Below are 21,617 nucleotides of genomic sequence, written 5' to 3'. Positions count from 1 at the left end.
GAGGGAGGTTTCTATTTGGGAAACAATTTCTGTCCCATTCGGTCATTGGAACAGCAAAAATTAGAAACAGTTTTCCATCCCTACAATGTCCCTTCACCCCTCTGAATAGATTAGGATTACTCTAACAAACTGGACAAAGGGTTAGGATTTACCTCTTAGTCACTGAAAATACTCAACTCTTTGTAGTGTTTCATTTAAGGTACACCAGAGACATCTGCTCAGGTATGCACAGAAAAAAGGCATTCTTACAAATCTGAATGCCATTAACATTTTAGAGAACTGACACTAATTCTAGAATAGACTTGGCAAGGAAAAGGACAGCAGCAAGGTGTCCCCATATGTTTTCCAAAGTCATTATCTGCATTGCCAGAGAGAGAATGCAAGTGTTTCAAATGTCATTTTTTCTGCCAAATGTCAGAGCATCTATTCTGTATCACATTCCTGGTAAGCAACACCACTGGTCATGAGGAAAAGCCTGTGGAAAAAAATCACCTTGAATTTCATGGACTTTGGCTCAGATTCTTTCTGTTCAAGAGCTCCCTAAGTTCAATCAGTGACAGCATAAAGATACATATCTGTGTGATTAAGTGGCAAATCAGGTACAAAGAAACTGGCAAGGCATTTAATCATTTAATGAAGGTAAATAAGAAAAGAGAAACTGCCCAAAAGAACACAATAAACAAGGACAATAGTCACCCCTGAGACTCCAATGGATTTTATTTTTTATATTTCCATTTTATCACTTACAAAGGCTTTTTTTTTTGGTCATCAGTGTTTCTCAAAGTGGAGAAGCCATCCCTGACACACTGCAATCTCCTTTTCTGTAGATTGCAAGCGTACTAATAAAGCAGTGAAAACCAACACCACTGAAGGTTACCTGAAAAAAGCCCTGACAGAAAACTAGACCAGAACTACCTTAATGAATTTTGTACTCTGGGTCAATTAGAAGATGGAAAATAAATTTATATTCCAGAAGTAAAAAGGCAGAATTCAGACATTTTTAAATAGAAGTTTGTCTGCATTTTCAAATGTGTTTTACTGGATAATTCTCAAAGATTTGAGATTAATATGTATCTTCTCCAAAGTCTAAATTCTATCTGGAAAAGTTTGATTGTTTTAAAAGGCTCTGAACACAGAGTGGAAGATCATGTATCAAAGAGGTGATCTGAATTGCAACAAGAGAACATTTTAAATGCTGAAACAGGTTGGTGAGATGCTAGATAACTGGATATGGTGAATTAATTTTTGCAGCATGATGGAGGACATATAGTAAATAAAAATCAGATGAAACAAAGAGGCTGTTCACAGTCCAAGGCTTCAGCACTGTACATACAAAAAAAGGAAATGAATGACGAGAGTAGAATTTGTGTTTTGCAATAGGCAGGCCAAAATGTCAGGACACTGAGTCCTGAAAAAAAAACATTAAACAAATGTTTGACACCTAATGCTTCAGTGTCAACAAGTCAGCTGTTTCTCAGGGTTAAAAACATATCCTAGAACATATTTTGCCTTCACATACTGTATTATATTACATGTCACATGCACTTTTTAGTTTTTTCCATTCCAACCAGCATGTAAAACACGTTTCCCAATTTGATTTGTTTATGGTCAGTCCCTAGTGAGTATTGAATTTTCATTGCAGCTGAGATTCGTCTATTTCAGAGCAAAGGCAGCTGGGCACTGAACCTAAAGAATTAACTGGTTTTGATTCAAGTTTATAATTTCTCTTTGAAATAGAGGTTATATTTTTGAAAGATGACCAATGTTCACCTAAAGATAGAGAGTTTGCCATATCACAGGGAGAAGGCTCTGTAGTCACCTAGTGGCATTCAAAGGAAGTTGCTGAAACCTGTCTCCCATGCAATAGCAAAAAGAAAAAAAAACAAAAAAACCAAACCAGCCTTGTGAGGGTGCTTGCTATGCTTATAATCTGTGTGTTTACTCTGTGTCAATCAACATTACCTCTCCTCATCCAGACTTGGCAGGTTGTTTAAAACAAATTGAAAAGCCAGCATCTCCTGGCTCTTGATGCTTGTAGCATCTTTCTACACCCCCTTTGCTCCGATATAAAGGACAATATAAAATTAAAACTTCAGTGGAATCAAGGGTATCTCATTAACTATTCTGTGCCACATACAACATGCATGTGGCACAACCACCAAGCTGGGCATAGACTTTGACAACAGCTCCAGCTCTGGGTCCTTTTGTATTCCTTCAGCAACACAGTAATCTCATTTTCACGATTCAGTTAAGTTTCAGCTGGGCTGATTCGATAGCATTTCTATTAAAAGCCAGGTAATCTAATTCACTCACAGACCAAAATAAGTCATTTTCAGATATGATATGAAGGGGTCAGAATTAAATCTATGCCCTTTGTGGTCCGACTAGCACTGGTGTTCCTGGGGGATGGCTTTAGGACCACTTACGAGGAGGAGCAATCACTACAGGCGTTGCCGGCAGTTCTTGTGAGGTTTGCTTTTCTCTCGCCAACGTACCCAAGGAACATTTTACCATGGAAATGTTCCGTGGATGGGGACTGCGGGGACCCCAAAAACCATGGTAATTCTTGGCTTTGCTGTAAATCGTCCTTTTCAGCAGCATGGGAACCTCCGCGGGCCGCGGCCGCCACCTGCCGGCCGTGCTGGGCACTGCCGCAGGGAAAGCCGGGCCTGAGCCTGAGCCTGAGCCCGGCGGATCGCGGCTTGGCAGAGGGTTTAACAGCGCAAAGCCGGGCTTGAGGGCTCCGGAGTGTCCCCCGGGAGGCAGGGATCCCAGAAGATAAAGACAGGTTTAAAGGCAGCGTTTGTGCGCTTTGTTCCGGCCGCCTGGGCAGGCTGCAGGGCCGATTACCTGCTCAGGACTAGGAATTGGGAATGACCCTAAGGCCAGAGGAGTCGGGCTGCCGAGGCTCACAGCAGACGTGCTCACAGCAGAAAAGCGAGCGCTGCTCTTCCTCCCGTGCCCTGCTTCTCGGTGGAGGTGTTTCCTCAGCCTTGAGGGTGGGATGTGCCATTTGGGTACAGCCAAACCACATCGGGTGCAGAGCCGGGCTAGCAGTGTTTTGATTTAAGCTGGAAATACCGCGGCAAATACCACATCAAGGAGGCTACTTCAAAGGGCTGAGGACTCTCCCACACATTGCTACCAGTGCTGTTCCTGGCCAAGACATGCAAGAGGAGGATGGAATCTGTCACTTGGGCTTTCTGCCAGCTGGGGACTTGTACTGTTTTTTCCGGGCTGGATTGCTGTTGTATGTTGCGAGGATTTTGTTTTGTTTTTAAATACAGCTTTCCTGATTGAAATCAGGCTCAATGCAAAAGAGACACTAGGCTCCTCCAGCTCTCAACAAAATCTGCATGTTAGAAGCCTGTGTTGATGATCTGGAATAAATTATTCCAGGGAGGGTAAAGAGGATTTTCAGGTTTAAAGTCCTGTTATGCAAATCAGTTGTCTTCTGTTCTGCCTTTGCATTAACACAGCCTGTCATAGTTCTTCCGCCACGCTTCATCTTCTATTTCCAAATCTACATTTTTTCAGACAATTTGATTTCAAAATTATATTTACATTCTTAACGTCTCTTAATGAGCTTATTTCACTGGTAGCATAAACCTAATTATGAGTCACACCAGGGGCTCTTTTGCTGTGAATATTTCCTCCAATTTAGCCTGATCAAAGATTGCTGGGCCATGTGAGAACCACAGCTTCAGACATTGCACTCATGTACATTAGGAATGAGTTAAATATTTTAAATGGAAAAAAATCCACTCAAGTTAGTTAAATCTTTGGTAGAGACCAGAGGCTGAGTTCAGTCTGTCTTTAAAAAACAAGAATAGCCCTTAACATTTGCAGTGTATTGTAACAGTTTTTCCTTTGGAAGGCATCTCCAAAGGGGAAAGTTCCAGTCGCTTTTACCTCTAAGCTAGCCACCCTCAATAATAATTAGGGGATTTACCATATGAATTTTTAAAAGGTTTTAGGTGGGAGGGGGGGTAGGGTTAGTTGGTCATTTTCAAACTGAAATCTATATTCCAGTGCTGTCATGTCTTTTACAATTTTTGTATGCCTGTTTTCACTGTTTTATCTTTTCATTGACCACATTTGCTCAGGTGTAAAATGGCTCTCAGTTACTAAAATGTATACCCCAAGCACGTGCATTGCAGAACAGGTTGTTCCTGACAACATTTCTGTACGTCTTCTGCTTAATCCCTTTCTCTGGTGAGCTGTCACATTTGCAGGCAAGGCCACAGGCTCAAGTCCTAACCTCACCCCTGCCCCATTGAAGCCCAGATTTTAAAATCTGACCCCTATATTTGGCTTCTTTATTTGCAGTGGTGGGAAGCTTAGCACCTAGCTGCCCAAGGCATTAGTTCCTCGCTTCCCAGACAGCTACTGTGCAACAGGAAAGGAAATGTGGTACTGCATAACTGCTAGAGATGGCATTATTGCTTCAGAGGTTTTCTGATCAGACTTTATATGCCATCAGTTAATTGCTGAGAATTATTTAGGAATTTAGATGTTTACAGTCTCTATACTTTGTTTAAATCATAAGCAAATCCCCATGCTTAGTCAGAGTTCCTCCTGAATAGATCAGTGTCAGTCTGGCCCAGAATCACTTCCTGCATCTGTTAAGAAATATTTAGTATCCCATTCATATGCTGAGAGATTTTTCTTCCTTTTTTATTTTTTTTTTAAATCTCTGTGCTGCACTTCAGAGGGGAAAAAAAAAGGGTTTTTAATCTTGGGTATAAATTTGCAGAACCTTCAGTACAACTATGAAAAGGAAGAGATTTCATGCCTGTACTGACAAAGGAGCTCAGAGGTAGTGTCCTGAGCAGGATAACAAGCCTTGATGGTTTTGACCAACCTCACCTGTAGCCTCCACCACACCCCTGGGCTGGCACTCCACTTAAGCCCAGGCTTGAGGTTGTGGCACTCTTTTTCTGAGGGTGCTTGGCTCTAGCAGCCCTCTTGGACACAGCATTATTACTTAGTTACTACAGCCAGTCTCAGAGGGATGGGTAAGTAACTTCATTATTCCTCTGCAGAACTTGAAAGACTTAAATTTCCACTTGTTTTTGCCAATTTTATGTGTCTCAAACTTGCACATAGTTGCTCCTGACTTCCACAGGGGAAGTGAGAAGAGCACCTAATCTTTATGCTTATGCTTGATAACTGAGGAGTCTCTAATTAATACACACAGATAAAAGGCAGCAACTAAAGGAGAGAGAACATAGAGAAAACATCAAAAAAATAAAAAAAACAAGCCCAGCCTTTTTATACCCAATTAAGAAGAAATACTATCTTAATGAAAACTCTCAAGGAAGAGGAGAGTGAGTGAGCAAAATCAGATCAAAGGGACTTAATAAAAGCCCATTTTATATGAAACACATTATTTCTCAAATAAACACTGTGTGTTGTGAAAGGGAGGGCTGCAATATTGGCAGTAGAAATGTGAGACGCAATCTGTTGGTTTTAGCATCTTTCTAGCTTATCCTGCTTTTATTTCAGGAATCATTTTCCAAGTATAGCACTACTGAGCTTAATGTGCATACACTGGTAGGATCTCAGTAGACAAAAGCAATCATTTAAGGATAGTTGCTGATACTGTTTTGTGTTTTGTGCTGTTGTTCATGTTTGAAGCAGTGTAAATCTGTGCTAATGCCACCTAAGTAAATGGAACTAATCTGGTCTTAATTGTATTTTGATTTCCACTGTAAGGAGCCCATAGCAAGATACTGATTTCCAGGGTAAATATATATTCCCTTACTGAATTATGAAACATGAACAGAACTGCTACAACTGGAAGAAAATGTTAGCAGCAAAACACAACACAGAAAGATGAACTTTAGGTTATCATATGGAAATATTGTTTGGAAGTACTTGAAGCTCCACCAGTCCTACAACTGAAACAATGTCTTGTCACTAATCTGTGAAGGCAAAACTTAAATACATTTCACCATGGACAAAGGAATAACATATGATCCTGAGAAAGGCTGTACTAAGTTAGGGATGAAATAAAGAAATCAGCACTGGGCCAAATAGACATTTATTCCACCAGCAGAAATGCAATAATACTTTCTTCACGATGCCTTCCAGTCTGCAGCTGGGGGCCTTCCTGAGACAGAGGTTACAGTTACAACTTAATGTTTTTAAAAACCCAAAATGATAATACCCTAATGGCATGCTTTTTCATTAAATGGTTTTACTGCTTTCTAAAATCTGTTTTGGCTTCCAAATTTGGCAAAGTCTATAACTATGGAAACAGTGCTCTGACCCTATATTTTTGTCTTCTTTGGTTTTACCTGTTTTGTGTTGATGCCAATTTATCATAACAAGACTAACTGAATAATGCATGTAATGACTTCCTATCCTTTTTGCTCTTCTATTTGTGTCTTTTTTTTTTCCACCTCCCTTTAGGATGTAGAACCAAACCTGAATTCTCTATTCAAACTAGACATAAACTCACATATAGCAACAAGGATTTGATGTACTGAAACAGAGGTGATTTCTGTTTATTCTTTAGTCCTTCCCTAATAAGTTCTAGTATTTCATCACCCAGCTTAGTTAATGCAAAACAATAAGTTGGCCTATTCAGAGAGCTAATCACAATGACTCCAAGATTTTTTTTCCCCTGATGGAAGCTACTAAACATAGCAATACTATCTGTATAAGCCTGTCTTTATTTGTGGCTGATTCTGCATTACATGTCTGTTTTCTGATACCTACTTAGCTGGAAATTCAGTATCCTGAGATTTCTGCAATACTTCAAGTTCAGCTTTGTTTACTACACAAAATGATTTGAATAGTTCTATATAATCCTGCCATTTCCCTATTTACTATAATAATTTATAACTTCCCCCCTAGTTAATGAATATTTTGCCTATTACAGATTAATGTGGTGGGATTGTGTTGATAAACTGCTTCTTGAGAAAGTGAAGTAGTGCTTTCATCTGTGATTTAATGCCTTATTTATCCATAACAGGATCTATCTTCTTGCTATGTGATAGATTGCTTCCCCCCAATATCTTTTGGTGAGTGACCTTGCCAAAAGGCTCTGAAAATCACACCTTTGTCTACCTGCTTCTAAAATAAGAAATACCAGTAGACTTCTGTGGCATGATTTCTCTGTACAAATGTATCCTGAGTCATTATTCAGATAATAATTTCCACTTAATTCTGTTCTCTACTGTAGCTTCTACTCTAGCCTAGTTCCAAAATCTGATTTAACAGTGTGTATTTGCTTGCAATCTCCTTAGAAACCTTTTTAAAAAAACAGCAAACCTGGTCTTGCACTCACCAGCTGTTTCCCTGTGCTGCAGTGATCTAGTATTTGATTATTTTGTATGCCATTGCCTTCTCTGGATGAGCATCTAGAGGCACAGGCAAGTGTGGAGCCATGGCATGTGTTTGCTGTGTGTGGCTTTGACCTCACAGTGCACTGAAAAACAAAGTCTACCTGTACTCACAGTATCGCTGGAGAAAGGGAGAAACACTACAAATGTCTGTCCATAAAGTGAAATCTATTGATAATGAAAAAAACCTTACTAAACAATCCTTTGAATTCTGGATAAACAGTTTCTGTAGTCTGAAATGTAGGTGTATTTTAAGACCTACATTATATTTAATGCAGTCTAGAAGAGCTTCTTTGTATTTTGAGCTCCACAGACATTTACAAATTAAAATTTAGGTTTGCAATATGAATGTATGTAGAGATGGAGAAAGGATTATCTCTTTTTTTTGCTGAAGCACAAAGCCCAAGTAATTGCCTAAGAAAACATTTGTGGTTTGAGAGAAACAAACTTAGTTTTAATAACTTAATCCCATCTGTAATTTATGGTTTAACTTTCACATATATATCATCATATATCATCATATTGTGGAAAACATTATTTGTATTTTTAATCATATTTGCCTTCTGTATCTTACAGAAATTGGTGTGCTTATGTCCATACCAGACTCGTACCTACAGTTGCAGTGGACAACCTGGAAACCTTCTCATCAGTCAGAGCAAAGCCTTGCCCTTGGCAAATTGCATCCTGTGCTCAAAGGTATGGAAAACTAGGAAGAAAAAGTACTTGCAAGTACTTTAATTACCACCAAATGTGCAAGTAACGTGAACCTAACTTTAAAAATTAAAAGGAAATCAGGAGGGAGCAGATTAGCATGTCTTCAGGTCTCATCTTGACATGACCCTATAGCATGTATAAAAGCTCATGGCCTGTTCCTATAGCAAGTACAAGAGCTTGTGGCTGGGCATGCCTTCTCTCTGGCACCCTCCAATCAGTTCCAAGCCTTTGAGTCAAGGAGAGGTGCACAAGCACGAAGATTTAAAGCATATGCAGGGAAGAAAATCCTTTCTGTGCAGTTTTCCAAGCTTGTGCTCTGCTGGAGCAAAAGGCTTCCCCTGAGAGTCATAAATATTTTTGTTATTATCTCTCTGCTGAGTGCTTATTTCTGGCACAGCTTTGGTCAGGCAGTGAACCTAAACAAGTAATTGGCCTGCATGGAACTTGCAAATAATACCTCTGTTAAACATATTCAGATTGTCCTTTGTGGTTTGGGCTCCTCATTGTATTCTCTGAATGTTCGATTTCAGACGTAAGTGAAATTGGATTTTAAGGCATGAATTTGGAAAATGGCAAACTGAAGCAGCACCAACAAAATGGAGATTGTAATGTATTTTTCCCTTAACAAGTTTCAAAAGCCTCTTAGTAGTCATTTTAACTGTTCTGACAATTGTCCTCTAGATGGTATGGCAGAACACACTTAAAGCTTTGAGGTGAAACAGGGAATAGAGTTTCCACAGGATTTGATGACTGAAATGCAGTTGATTGCATTGCAAAACTGTGCAGTGGACCCTGTGGTTGAACTGTTGCCAGTCTTGTTATTGTGTTTTGGGTTTTTTCCTAATTCACTTCAGATCCTTGTGCTGCTCCTGTAAATAAGCCTTTACTATATACATTTCTGAGACTCCTTTACATGATTTTTTACATGGATTATTTTTGAAATAGCTATTTCTGATTAACTCCTTTCATGGGCACTTCATTTTTCTGAGTGGTTTTACGAATGGATTATGCTAATGCAGAATAAGGTGGTTTTATCATAAGACCATCCATACAGCAAAATAACTGAGCACTCTCTTGAATTCAGATCACCTTAATCTTTATTGAGTTTTTGCTGCTGAAAAAGCCATATCTTAGAGCCAAAGCTGGTTGGGGATACATGCAAAGCTCCTGCCAGCTGCTCTGAGTATTTTAATATATATAATATTACATCCCTTGTGAAGGGTTGACAAGATTAATTGGAGTGTAAAACACAGTGGCATATTTTAATTCATTGAGAGGATATTTTTTGGTCTGACAGCCTTTCAATCTGTCTCTTTTTTCTGGGATGATTTATACATGGATTGTGTGTCCAAAACAGTTCAGTAACCATTTTCTCTTTGTATTTTCTGAGATTTTAGGTGCTCTTCATGTTAGTGTTCAGCAAATCACAGTACTGTGTGATATTATTTTCATTTGAACTTCATATTTTACTTCTTAAAAGAGCAAGAAGACTTACAGTAGCTTATTCTGTATGCCCTACTGCGGTATGTCCATTCTAAACTGACTTCTCTGTGAAGTTAAGAAACCTAGGAGTGATGAGGTAGCCAGGACATGCAGAATGTGTTGGAACACAGAAATAAAATTGCTGCTGCCTCTTCAGTTGCACGTTCTAACAGTCATTACTGAGGCCTTACAATTACATAGCCGTGCCCTGCTTTCACTCATGTCCAGAGTGGAATTTTTCACACTTTATTGGATTAATGTTTGTATAATCTTGTTTAAAATAATCAGAAGGGAAGGCTTCCAGTGTGCACTAAATGTGTGCTGATGTGACATAAATTTATTGTGAATGGATTTTCCCACCAAGTTCAAAGAAAAGCGGTATAGGGCAATTGTATTTTTGGCTCACTTTGCTCAGTTTAGTAGCTATTAATTGTAATATCTTCCATAAGAGTTTGCAGTATTTGACTCCTGAATAAGATATTCTAGGAAGAAATCTACATAGACATCAGGTTTTTAAAAATTCATGCAGATGATCTGAAGGTTGCAATACTAAAGCTGTGATTGCTAATGAAACACCAAACCCTAGTTAGAATTCACTTTGAATTTCAAGCAGTAATGAAAGGGTAGATATGACAAGTGAGATAATACAATGTGGTTATGCAGGCATCTTACATCTCCTCTTTGGTTACCTAAAATAGGTTTAAATTTTTCTCATCTCTCAGGTCCCAGACAACAACACACCAGGCCTACAGAATCAAACATAAAATAGTGACATCGCTGGAGTGGAAGTGCTGTCCTGGGTACAGTGGGCAAAACTGCCAACCCAAAGGTGAGTGGAGTTGTAAGGATTTGAAATTATTCCCTTCAGCAAAAAAAAAATCACAGTTTGATTTTTGTGAGCAAATGGCTCAGTTGAAAACCAGTACAGTCCTTTCTGTTCATTTAAAGCCAGGTAAAATGCACAGCAAACTAAAATGCTTTGGGATGTTGACTCTTCCCTGCATGTGAATTTCTAGAGCAGCTAAGGAGAATGTCCTTTCCCCTTTTCCACTCTAAATAAAGCTCATAAAATCTCCAGCCTTATTTCATTTTGCTAAAATATGGAGTTTGCATTCAGTGTGTCTTTACTTTTGACCTTTTAGTTATTGAGTATTGCCATGCTGGGGATATTAAATTCAGGTTCTCTACTGAATACTTGCTGTAATATTCTTTTACAGTACTGTTGGTATTTTGGCTTTCAGTTTCAGGCTCTAAGAATATATCTTATTTGTGATAAAATAATGTATCAACTTTTCCTTTTCTGAATTTCATAGGACTTGTTGTTCATTTCAACAGTGACTGAATTTTTCTAAGTATTACACATGATCCCTGTATAATTGTGCCCTTTTTGACAGAATAGCCTTTTACCCCTGCCCTGATGATCAAATATGTGGCATCATATTGTAGTTTTACATCTGTAAATTAGCTATTTCATTGCTGCTGGCCTTAAGCAAGCAGTCCTTGAAAAATTAGATATGGCATCAGCATACATGTTTTAAATGAATGAATATTGCAAGAAAGGCTATTAGATGTGATAGGGAATTCAATCAGCAGGGCTAAAGTAAAGGGCTGTGATTAAAAATTAATGTCGAGGAATGAAGAGAAATCACTGTTATTCACATCCAGGAGGGAAATTTCAGTGCTGAAGAGCCAGAACCTTGGGCAGGCACAGAATTTTCCTCTGCACAGCAGAGTGTGGAGCCAGATATTAACACAGGACATGGGCAGTCAGCATGGCTGTCCAGTGAGCATGGATCAGGTGTTTTAAAGGCTTCCTTTTAGGATAAAATGCAAACATGAGCAAAAATAGATTTTAAAAAAACCTAAAGAGTAGCATTGAAGGGGGAAGTTACAGTTGACAAAATCAAAATGGCATCAAAATAGCAGGGAAACATTGACCAGTAAGTAAAGCTGTATAACTCAATTTGTAGTGGCATCTGTGTGAAAAACAAGAATAAAGGAAAGTGCTGTGAAGTGTTACAGGAGCGGGTGTTACATCCCCTGGGTTCTATTTTCAAACCTCTTCTGGCTTGCTGAATAACTTGGGGAAGCCACTTATAATCTGCATAACCAAGTTTACCCATCTAGAAAATTGAGATGACACTTATCTCACAGGGGCACTGGGATATTTAATTAATTAATGCTTGTAGAAGTGCTTAAAGAGATTGGGATGAAAGGTGTTATGTCAGAGAAGCTTTTCTTCCCTGCTTCTGGAATCCTGCCTCCCATGAGGAGCAGACCACCAGCACAAGCCCTGCCTGTATTATTCAATTCCCAGGAAGGGACGTCAGCTAATGAACTTGAACAGTTGGGAGCCCCAGAGCCTTGTCTTCAGGCACTCTGTGTGTGCAGCAGCAGGGGAGAGATGCTGGAAGTGCTGAGTGGGGCTCTCCCGAGTCACTGAGCCTCCCACTTGGCCTCTGTTGTTCTACAGCAGAGCTGTCACTGAAGGGTTTCTGTGCCAGGGGAGCTGGGGTGCTCTGACAATCCTTTAGATCCTGGAAAAGCACCGCTAGTGTGATGGGAGTTGTTCATAGCAAATGCTTATTTAAAATGCTTTCTGGTTCAACTTCTCTCTCAGACAGAGGGAAATCATACATAACTCTTTCAGTCTGATAGTCTAGGCAGGAGGAAACACCACTGCCTGATAGTTATTATCAGACATCTGAAAGTCTTGTTTGGAAGTCCAGTTTTAACTGCTTGCTTGCAGATGCTTCCCAAGGTAGTGCAACAGTGAGAGAGATGGAAGTGATGTGTTCAGATCACTGTTTCCAGCCTTACCTTCCTTGTGGCAACACATGGCCTTATTGAGTAAGACATGGATTCTATTCCAGCATGGACAATGCAATTTTATAAGAAACTTTTGAAGAATGAAAAAATGTAGGCATGATGTCTTATAAGTCTAATGAGACAGCTCAATACGGGCAATTCAACAATTAAAGCATCATCATTTTGACCTGGAAATATTAAATGCTCAACTGGGAGCAACACCACTGAAACAAAAGGACTTTTAAGTTCTGAGTTGCAGACTTCATGTCACTTTTACTAAACACAGCTTTATTTTAACTTGGTGTGTGTAGTAATGAAATCCCAGCTCCCCCATACACATATGGCCCCTGAACACTGAATTATATGATTTCTAGCCAGCAGCCGGCTCTGCCATAGCCATTGTCAGCACGGAATTCCCTGCCGTGGCAGTGGTGTCATTTCTCCAGCAGATGGCCATGCAATGTCCCATCCTCTGCTGGGGGAGAGCAGCGCCACAAAAGTGGCAATTTGCCTTGAAACACAGGGAACGGAGGCAACTACCTAACCCCCACCTCCGGGAAACCCCTTCAGCCACCCCTGCTTCATCAAAGATATACTGAGTGAAAAATACCTCATCTCCATATTTTTAATACTCCCTGAAATGGTTTTGAGCGCTGTGTTTAAAAATACATGGGACAATAAATTATACATCTAGGCCAATATATTGGATGATAGATGCCTAATGTTAAATTTCTATGTGCATTACCTGGTATTTCTGATGTAGCTGGAAGAGCTCATTGCTCAGTATTTTGTGTTGCTGCTTTTTTGTTTGTTTGTTTTGTTTGTGTTGCTTTGTTGTGAATGGAACCTCTAAGATGAGTCTAGCTGTCTAATGTGAGTTTTTTTTTTTTTTTTTTAGTTTAAACTGAGCATGGCATATCTAATTTTTAAAAGGTTTCAAATGTGAGTCATTTGATGGCTATTTCTAACCTAAAGAGCATGTGTATTAGATTTTTGGTCTGGTGCCCCCATCACACCTGCTGTAATCCAGCATCTACGATGGGAAATCTCAGCTCTGGGAATAAGGAGCACATGGATGTAATCACCATATGATGTCTTGGAGTGATTCCTTTGGAAAAGGCCTGAGCTATGCTGGAAGAATGATGTAGGAGAGGCTATATTGCCAGTGACTCCTCTGAATTTGTTTCACAAATGAAAAGCCTGAATTTCTAATGGAACTTGAAAAGTACCTTTCCTCCACTGCATTGAAATTTAATAAGTGTACAATATGTGACTGTGGGTGAGGTTTGTGTGTGTGTGCATTGCTGGCTACAGTCCTTGCTGCTGTCTGAGGCAGTGCAGTGCACTTTGGGTTTGCTCCATGGCTGTTTTGCTCTGACAGAGATGCTGTTTTCTGGGTCTCACAGCCATTATGTTACCTGAACAGCGTTAAAGCATTAGTAAAACAAGCACACAGGGATAAATATATATCCTTGGAATGCTTACAGTGAATAAAACTGTAAGGGTTTGGGTATTCCAGATTGTGGAACTATGACTTGGGCAATTGATTTGTTAGGGAGGATGAAGGATAAGGTGAAAAATATTTTAAAAAAACCCATGGTGTCTGTAGCTCTAACAGAGTCAGTGAATGCATTTAGAACAACAGAAAGACCAGTAAATGAAAGAATAAAAGGATATTGATCAGCTGGTCTTTAGCACAGGCAAGTAACTGACTCCCTTGTCATAGATTGTATCATCACATCACCACCTGATAAATCCTGTGTAATGAGTTAGGCTGAATGCAAGAATTTATCTTCTGTCAATAACCCCGCCAGAGAAAGATAACAGAAGCTGTTGAAATTATAACTATTTGAGGGTTTTGTGTTTCTTATCAGGCAATTTCAATTGATTCTATCAAACTATTGGACCATATGATAATTTCCTCTGAGTTCCTATCCTAATTTTTACAACCCCCATAATTTTCAACATAAAACATTTTATATCATTCTAATTGCAGTCTATTTATCTTCAAATGAACTATGTGAAACATGGAATTTCTTGATTCAGCATTTTAATCCGTTTCCCTGGAAACTTGCATTATGGCTGAACTAGATTTTAATATTTGAACTGTAAAATAATGTCACCATACCCAAGTTATTCTGCTTGTACTGTAGTAAAGACTGGAAATCACATTAGTGCCACATAAGTGGCATTCCTTAGATATGCTCCTCCTGGAACATCAACTTCAAAATATTTCATGAACTGAGCAAGCATATAAAAAATGGCACGAATTTACACTGGAAAATGTATGACCTAATTTGTACATATTTTAGTTTTAAAAAAAAAATGAAGTGAAAACAGCGCCATTAAGCCTATTGGCTAGAGAGGTGTGTCAGGAGTATGGAAATCTCAGTTCAGTTCCCAGCTATCTGATTGGTTCACTACTTTTTGTGAGTGAAGGCACTTAACTTTCTGGATCTCAGTTTCCCCACCTGTGATATTGAATTAATAATAATATTAGTCCAGCTATTTGCAAATTGCTTTTGGGTTGAAATGTAAAGTAAAAACAGATAATCCTATCTGCCATCACCAGAGAAAAGACTTATAAGACTATCACCTTTGTGAAGTTTTATGTGTATACTAGTCATAAATCTCAGATTATGTTTTTTGGAACTTAGAATTTGATTATGTTTTGAAATTGTTTTTATTTTTAGGTGCTGCAAAAATGTAATATCACCATTGCCTTTAGTGGTAAGACTTGCATGGCTGAAGATCTGTGTAATCTGAAAAAAAAAAAGGCAAAAAACAACAACAAAATCCAACAAACAAACAAACAAAACCTCCCCAAAAAAACCCCAAAATCAATTTCCACAGACCTGGTTAATTTTTTTTTTTTTAATTAGCCATTTTAAAAAAACCTTAATTTTACAGCTAACAATCTCTGTATTGTCTTTGTACTGCTGTTTTATATTGTTCTAAAATATTCCTCTAGAATTTTTAGCCCTGGGCATTTAAAAATTCTGTTCATTATAACGCAAATTTTGACATTTTAGTATTAACACCAGCTCCTGCCAATCTTGAGAAGTCATTTATAGAGCCAGTCAATGTCTTCAACAATGTGGTCCCACACTGCTCTAAGCAGATAAGAGTCACTGCAGATGATTAGGCTTTGGTAAATCTGGTACAGAACAGAGAGAGAAAAAAATTGTTGTGGAATCATCCTGATTGTCATGTTCTGTGATTCACTCACATCCTTTCTCCTTTCTCCCCCTTCTAGCTCAAGAGCAGCAATCAGTTATCCACAGCAACCAGGCTGAAAGCAGCAGAACTGTCAGTGAGAGGACAGCAGGAGCTCTGCAGGACCCTAGTGGGCCAGGTCAGTTGTTACAATTGCTCTCACCTCCACCCAGTCACTGACCATGGGACTCACTGAGATCACTGCAGGAACAATTTGAGGAAAATCTCTGTTCTACTGAAGGGGCCTGAATGCACCATCAGAGTTTCACTCATAGTTCTGATAAAGATGGGCAGAAGATACTGAATTCAGAGGTACCAGGAGCTTAGTATCTATAGAGGGTCTTGTGACTAAATTAAAACCAGGAAAGTATTCTGTAAAGAAATATTTAAATTTTTATGTTATTGACTACAATAAATTAACAGGTAAAAAAAATTAGAAAATTAAGCCAAAAATCCCAACTCATATCTAGTAGTATAGACCAGCATTGTACATAGAAGAAAATGCAGTGATGCTAATTGATTATCTGAATATGTGATTATTGGTATATATTTTCTTACAAAAATCAGTTCTTTCTTCAAAATCAGTACAATGATGTTTTAAGCCTTAACAAGGGCAGCTCAGGTGTGTTTTAAACTACTGTGTCTAGGATGATCAAACGGCTAAGAAAAACACAAAGACAGTTTACAGCTTTATACCACAGATGCTTGAGTCTATTTCTTATTGCACTATTCATTTGCTCATTATTGCATTTACTTCAGCCTATCTAGACATTAAGCTTTTGGAACATAATGTCAATGTTGTCTTGCAAGGGTATATATAGACCATCTAGCATGGTAAGAGCTAGTCAGTAACAATAATGCTGTTATTCAAGTGGTGACCTACATTGAGAAGCTATGTTAGGTGACTGCTGCACGAAAAGCTTTCCACCTCTTGGTCTCTCGAATGCTGGGTGTGATCACTTCTTTTTATATTTATTTTTCATTACCATCTGTGTTATTTAAAGTTCACCAGCACAAATATTTCAGAAAATTAATTTCATAGCTCTCTGCGTAAGTATTCGTGGGAGCAGAATTTTGTTCGTACCAGGCATGTTTGCATGCTCACTTAACTGGGAGCAGAAACAGTCATGGTTTATCAGATCATTCCAATTAACCATTATTTCAAATACTAACTAATCACTATAAAGAAACATGGAAAGGTATCTGTGATTTGGGGGTATTGAAGTAATTCACACACTATACTACAGAAGACTGTGCCATCTGAAGTTGTATATGCTTTTGAGGGTGTTGGTAATGCAGAATTGTTTAGAATGTCTGTGTACTCAGAGAACTGCCAACAATCAGTGTATCGTGTTTAATTAACAACTAAAGAAATATGTGAAACATGCTTGAATAAGGATGTTTGTTTGAAAAAAATCATTCTCTGCTTGTGATATACTCCCCAGCAGTGAGTAAAACTACCATTGTCAGGTTAATTTTTAATGGCATATTATATGCAAGTTATTTGGCAGAATTCTCTACATGCTGTGAAATGAGCTTGTAGTTTACGTGGTGAGGAGCCAAATGATGGGCAAGATGTGAAAGACAATATAAAGGAGGCATATTGCTTGAACTTTCTTATTACCTCCCTTTTCTTTTGAATATGTTGATGCTTCAGTTATGGTTGTCTACACTGACTTTTTGTATTACCATCAGCTGTTACATGCTTTGATGTTGTCACTCACCCCTTGGCCTATATCTGGAAACATTTTAAGGAAACAAAAAAATAAGGCAGGTTATGTTGTCAGGTCTGTGTTTTGCAATTGTCAATATGCTCTTCTGGGCTGGAATGCATGCTGAGAGAGCAGAATGTCAGAATCAAGATTGCCACAGAGTTTTATGGAGACATTACACATGTATGTGCTTATGTCCACATATGTGCTTTACTTTAAACCTTAATGGATAGAAAAAGGTAGAGAAAGACTTAATCTGGCATGGAGATACAGAAAGCTATTTTCAAATGGGAGTTAGGCTGTCGGCTCTTGTTGATATTGTGTGAGCAACCAATTCTCCCAGGGCTGGTGGAAGGAGGATGTTTAGTAAAGCAGACAGGATCCATTATGAAAAAGTGAGCTTGATCAATAGAGCACTGAGACATGCCAGTTCTGTTAGCAGGAATCATGCTCTGAGAAATAAATCTGAAATTGGAATCTTTAACCTGCATGTTAATTGCTTTGTGGAGTTTTTTAAATCAAATTGGGTCAGTCTAGAAAGAGAGAGATACCTGTTCTGGCTTCCAATGCTGCAAACAGGGCATCTCTTCCCCAGCAGTTTCTTAAGTCATAGTGTGGCCCAGATCATTTGGAGTACTATATCATGTGTCTAACATAGGTCATTTAGGCTGAATTGTTGAAAGAGGTTTTCTAGCTTTGCTTACAAGAATTCAAACGCCTAATTTTATCAGTATCTTCTGAAAATCCCCTCACTAAGTTTGATACCTGTCAGCTGTCAAACTCAGATGGCTAACTGCAGTCATGTGGAGTCTTAATTTTCAAGATCAAGGCCTTCTTCACCATTACTTATCTTAAAAGCATCCATCCAGGCGTTTCTATTCTTGAAGAGACTACAAGTGTCAGGAACAATTTGAGCAGGTTTTAAAATAAACTTGACTTCACAGGTTGAGCTTCTGTTTTTAATGGCAGGCTAATGATTATTCCAAAGTAATTTTTCTATTAGCTGTTTTTCTGCCTTGCTGCTGTGTTGAACAATCTTTATTGTGACTTGAACAATGAAAAGATGATGTATTCTTTCAGACACAAGCCTTGCAAATTTGCAAAACTGTGTTATAAATGGTAAGTAAAAATGAATGCTTTTGTGATTTTGTTAAAGGAGATTGACTAAATGAGAGTTAACTGAATACCCTGTAGGGTGCTAGGTGGAGGAAGAATGGCATTATGTTGATTAAAATATGCTAACCATTCAGAATATTCTTGTAGAATCATAAATACTTTATAATGGATACATATGCTTCAGTAATTAGTAACTGCTGTGCTGCTGAAGCTCACTAATGCATGATACATGACAAAAATCAAGATGATTCACTATAAACTTATAATTCAGAAACTTTTCACCCTACTTTCAGCTAATGTCTCTCAAGTCAATTATACCTTTTTTTTTTTAATTCACTCCACAACGTTTTAACAATACTTAGGGGTTTTTCCCTTCTCATTTTGTTCCCTGACCAAGCACTTCTTCAAAAAATGAATGAGAAGATTAGCAGTCAGGAGATGAAACTGACTTTTCTACAGAAGAAGGTTGACAGCATTGCTGCTGCAATGAATGATGTGAGCAAGACGCTTTCTTCTCTGGAAGGCAAAATCAATGAAGATAAGGGCAGAGACTTCCAGTCTTTTCTAAAAGGTAAGAAAAATAAATTAATGTAATCACTCACCCTGTTGGAGGTGCCGGGGAAAAAAGCTAAAAACCTTCATGGACTGTCCTATTCTATCACTCAACACTTGTAGGGAGAACTCATTTTTTAAATTTCATTTCATAAGAGAAAAATTTGTTTATTTCAATGTTTACTATGATGTCTTTTATAGTGATGAAAAATTTATATTCCTCAGTACTTCATCATCTGCATGGTAGCTTAAGCCATTTGCATTTACTTAGAGCTTCTGCAAATATTCTTATCTCTGTTTTTGTTTATCTGGCAGCAGCTATAGGATGTAGTATTTGCTTTGCTACCAAGTCTAACTAATATCCTTTAATACATAATTCACACATGCAGGGGAAACTATAAGGAATTCTGTGGTGGTTTTATTTGTAATACAGCAAACATTCTGCTGAATAACTTGTCCCTGATCATATTAGGCTATCTTTGAAAAACATGATACTCATATTCAGTATACAAGAAAGACAAGGCTAGAGATCCAGAGCTTGGACAGATCTTCACCTGCAGAGTGATGCAGCCATTCTTTGTGAATCTTGCAGCAAGACCTGTGTGTTACCCAGCTACAAGTGTTGCTTAACAAGCTGATTCAGACTGAACCTTTCATTTCCTCAATGTGCACTATTCTTCTCATTTTTTCAGGATTTTTCGCCAAACCATATTTTACACCTAAGAATCCAGGGAACTTTTCTACTGTTTAAAAAACAGAACAAAGGTTCTGGAGCTCCTTACGTTGAGATAAAACAGAATGAAACAATAAGTGGTTTTTGTATCTCCCTCAAATGTACCAAGTTGGATCACATTTCTTGTATTTTCAGTCCTGTCTCCCGAACTGCTCCTGCACATGCTAGATGGCTCTCTTGTATGCAGGTTTATTCCACCCCTTGATCTATGACCTGATTTCACCTCTCCACATATTGCTAGATGGCATTCTTGACCTTTGGGTGCACACTTAATTTCTTTGAATATTTTCCATTTCCCTTCTGCTTTCTTCTCATTCATTTTTTTATATTCCACTCATTCTAGCTGTCATGTTCAAGCCAGTCTGAGGTGTTTTTCTGCATCCTGTGTTTCTGCTTCTGTATTCCCTATCTCTACTTCAGGGTCTAAGTCTTGATTAAAATATACTGTTCAGAAACCGCCCCCCCCATTATTTCACACTTCTTTGCAAATGTTCTTCAAGTCTTTATTGTTTTGACCTGCCATGTTTTATATTATACTTGCTTAGAAAAAATCTCCAGCTGATGTTCCTTTCTTTTAATTTATCTTCTCAATCTAATCAAGTAGCTCCAAAGAAAAAGATGCTATCAACTACATTCCTTGGCTCTAATTATGGTCATTCCAGCCCAGATTATTCTTGGCTTGTACATAGGTAAACAGCAGGAATGAGGAAAGGAGGGGAGAAGGAAAAGGTTCTGTTGGCAATGACAAATGGCAACTGCAGTTTCTGTCCAGGAAATCTCAGTCAGTTGTACTCAAATGTATAAACAGCATCCTAAAGTAGCAGAACTTGAAAGGAGCTTCCATACTGTCCTGTAACTTGGTACACTGGTGCAGCACAGGCAAACCTGATGTGATAAAAATAAGTTAGCTCACCTGAAGCAAACCACAACTTTCCCCAGTACCTTCCTGAAGCAATGTGCTTTCAAAGCACAGTTAAATCTGTAGTTGCTTCATTGCTATTCAGGCATTTTCAATCTTCACCTACTTTTCCAATTTCTTCCTGTGGTGCCCAGGTCCTTTGCTCACAGTCCATACATCTCCTTTTTTCTTATCACAGAAGTTCTAATGTTCTGCTCAGCTTTGTGTCAAGGTTTGTTCAGAGCAATGTCTGATTCTGCAACCAAACAATTAATTGTCGTTTACAAAGTCTTTAACTCTTGGTTTCATCTGTGACTTCGGTTACACAAATGTGTCATCTGTTGATGGGGACAACACTCACTGGAGTAAATGATATGCTCTTCTCATTTTGTTAGTGAAATCTGTTGTGCATTTTAAAAGGTTCTTTCAGTACTCAGGAGAGTGTTCCCAGTTTTTACTTAGGGAAAATAATTTTGTGCTCTCCTTTTAATTTAAGGAACTCTGCTTGCTTCCTCCTATTCTTTTCTTCCTCCTTTAACTCCATATTTAATACACACCTTTCCTTGCCATTATTGAAATGTACACTCCTTTAAAAATGAACTCAGTAATGGAGTGTTAATCACTTCCAAGTCAGAAATGTCATTTGCAGCTGCATATATAACCTCAATTCAGTCTCCTGTGTACATACATTTATTTTCCACATTATTCTTCAAATAATTGAAACTGCAAAGAGAGTATATGTTGACACAGAGTGATTACACCCTCTGGTTTTCAGCCAGGAAGTTAAAATTAAATTTTATAATCTCATAAAAAGTGCAGGAGATCTTTAATGTTCACGGGTAGTTGGGACCTTTCTATTTCAAAATGACCAACAGAGAAATTGAATTACATCCACGAGTGCACACATGTATCCTCAGCTCAAGCTTAACAATATACCCAATTGTCACCTACAATATGAGTTTGGGTCAGCTCTTTGTGTGGACAAGTGTGCTCCCACAGCCCCTGCTGAACTTTGCTTACAAGCTACCGAGTTG

General features: G+C 38.4%; 1 protein-coding gene across 1 annotated transcript in view; it reads left to right on the top strand.

The window, feature by feature from the left end:
- The window catches only part of MMRN1 (multimerin 1), a 38,620-nt gene that overhangs the window by 4,934 nt on the left and 12,069 nt on the right, over window positions 1-21,617 (top strand). Inside the window, exons 2-5 of the mRNA XM_085058026.1 lie at window positions 7,929-8,048; window positions 10,271-10,377; window positions 15,613-15,711; window positions 18,798-18,971. Coding sequence (XP_084914152.1) covers window positions 7,929-8,048; window positions 10,271-10,377; window positions 15,613-15,711; window positions 18,798-18,971 — 500 coding nt within the window. The remainder of the gene's footprint in view (window positions 1-7,928; window positions 8,049-10,270; window positions 10,378-15,612; window positions 15,712-18,797; window positions 18,972-21,617) is intronic.

The sequence above is a fragment of the Lichenostomus cassidix genome, chromosome 4 (assembly GCF_008360975.1).
Source record: "Lichenostomus cassidix isolate B80296 chromosome 4, HeHo_3.0, whole genome shotgun sequence".
NCBI classification, from domain to species: Eukaryota; Metazoa; Chordata; class Aves; order Passeriformes; family Meliphagidae; genus Lichenostomus; species Lichenostomus cassidix.
This window is presented reverse-complemented; position numbering and strand designations above follow the sequence as displayed.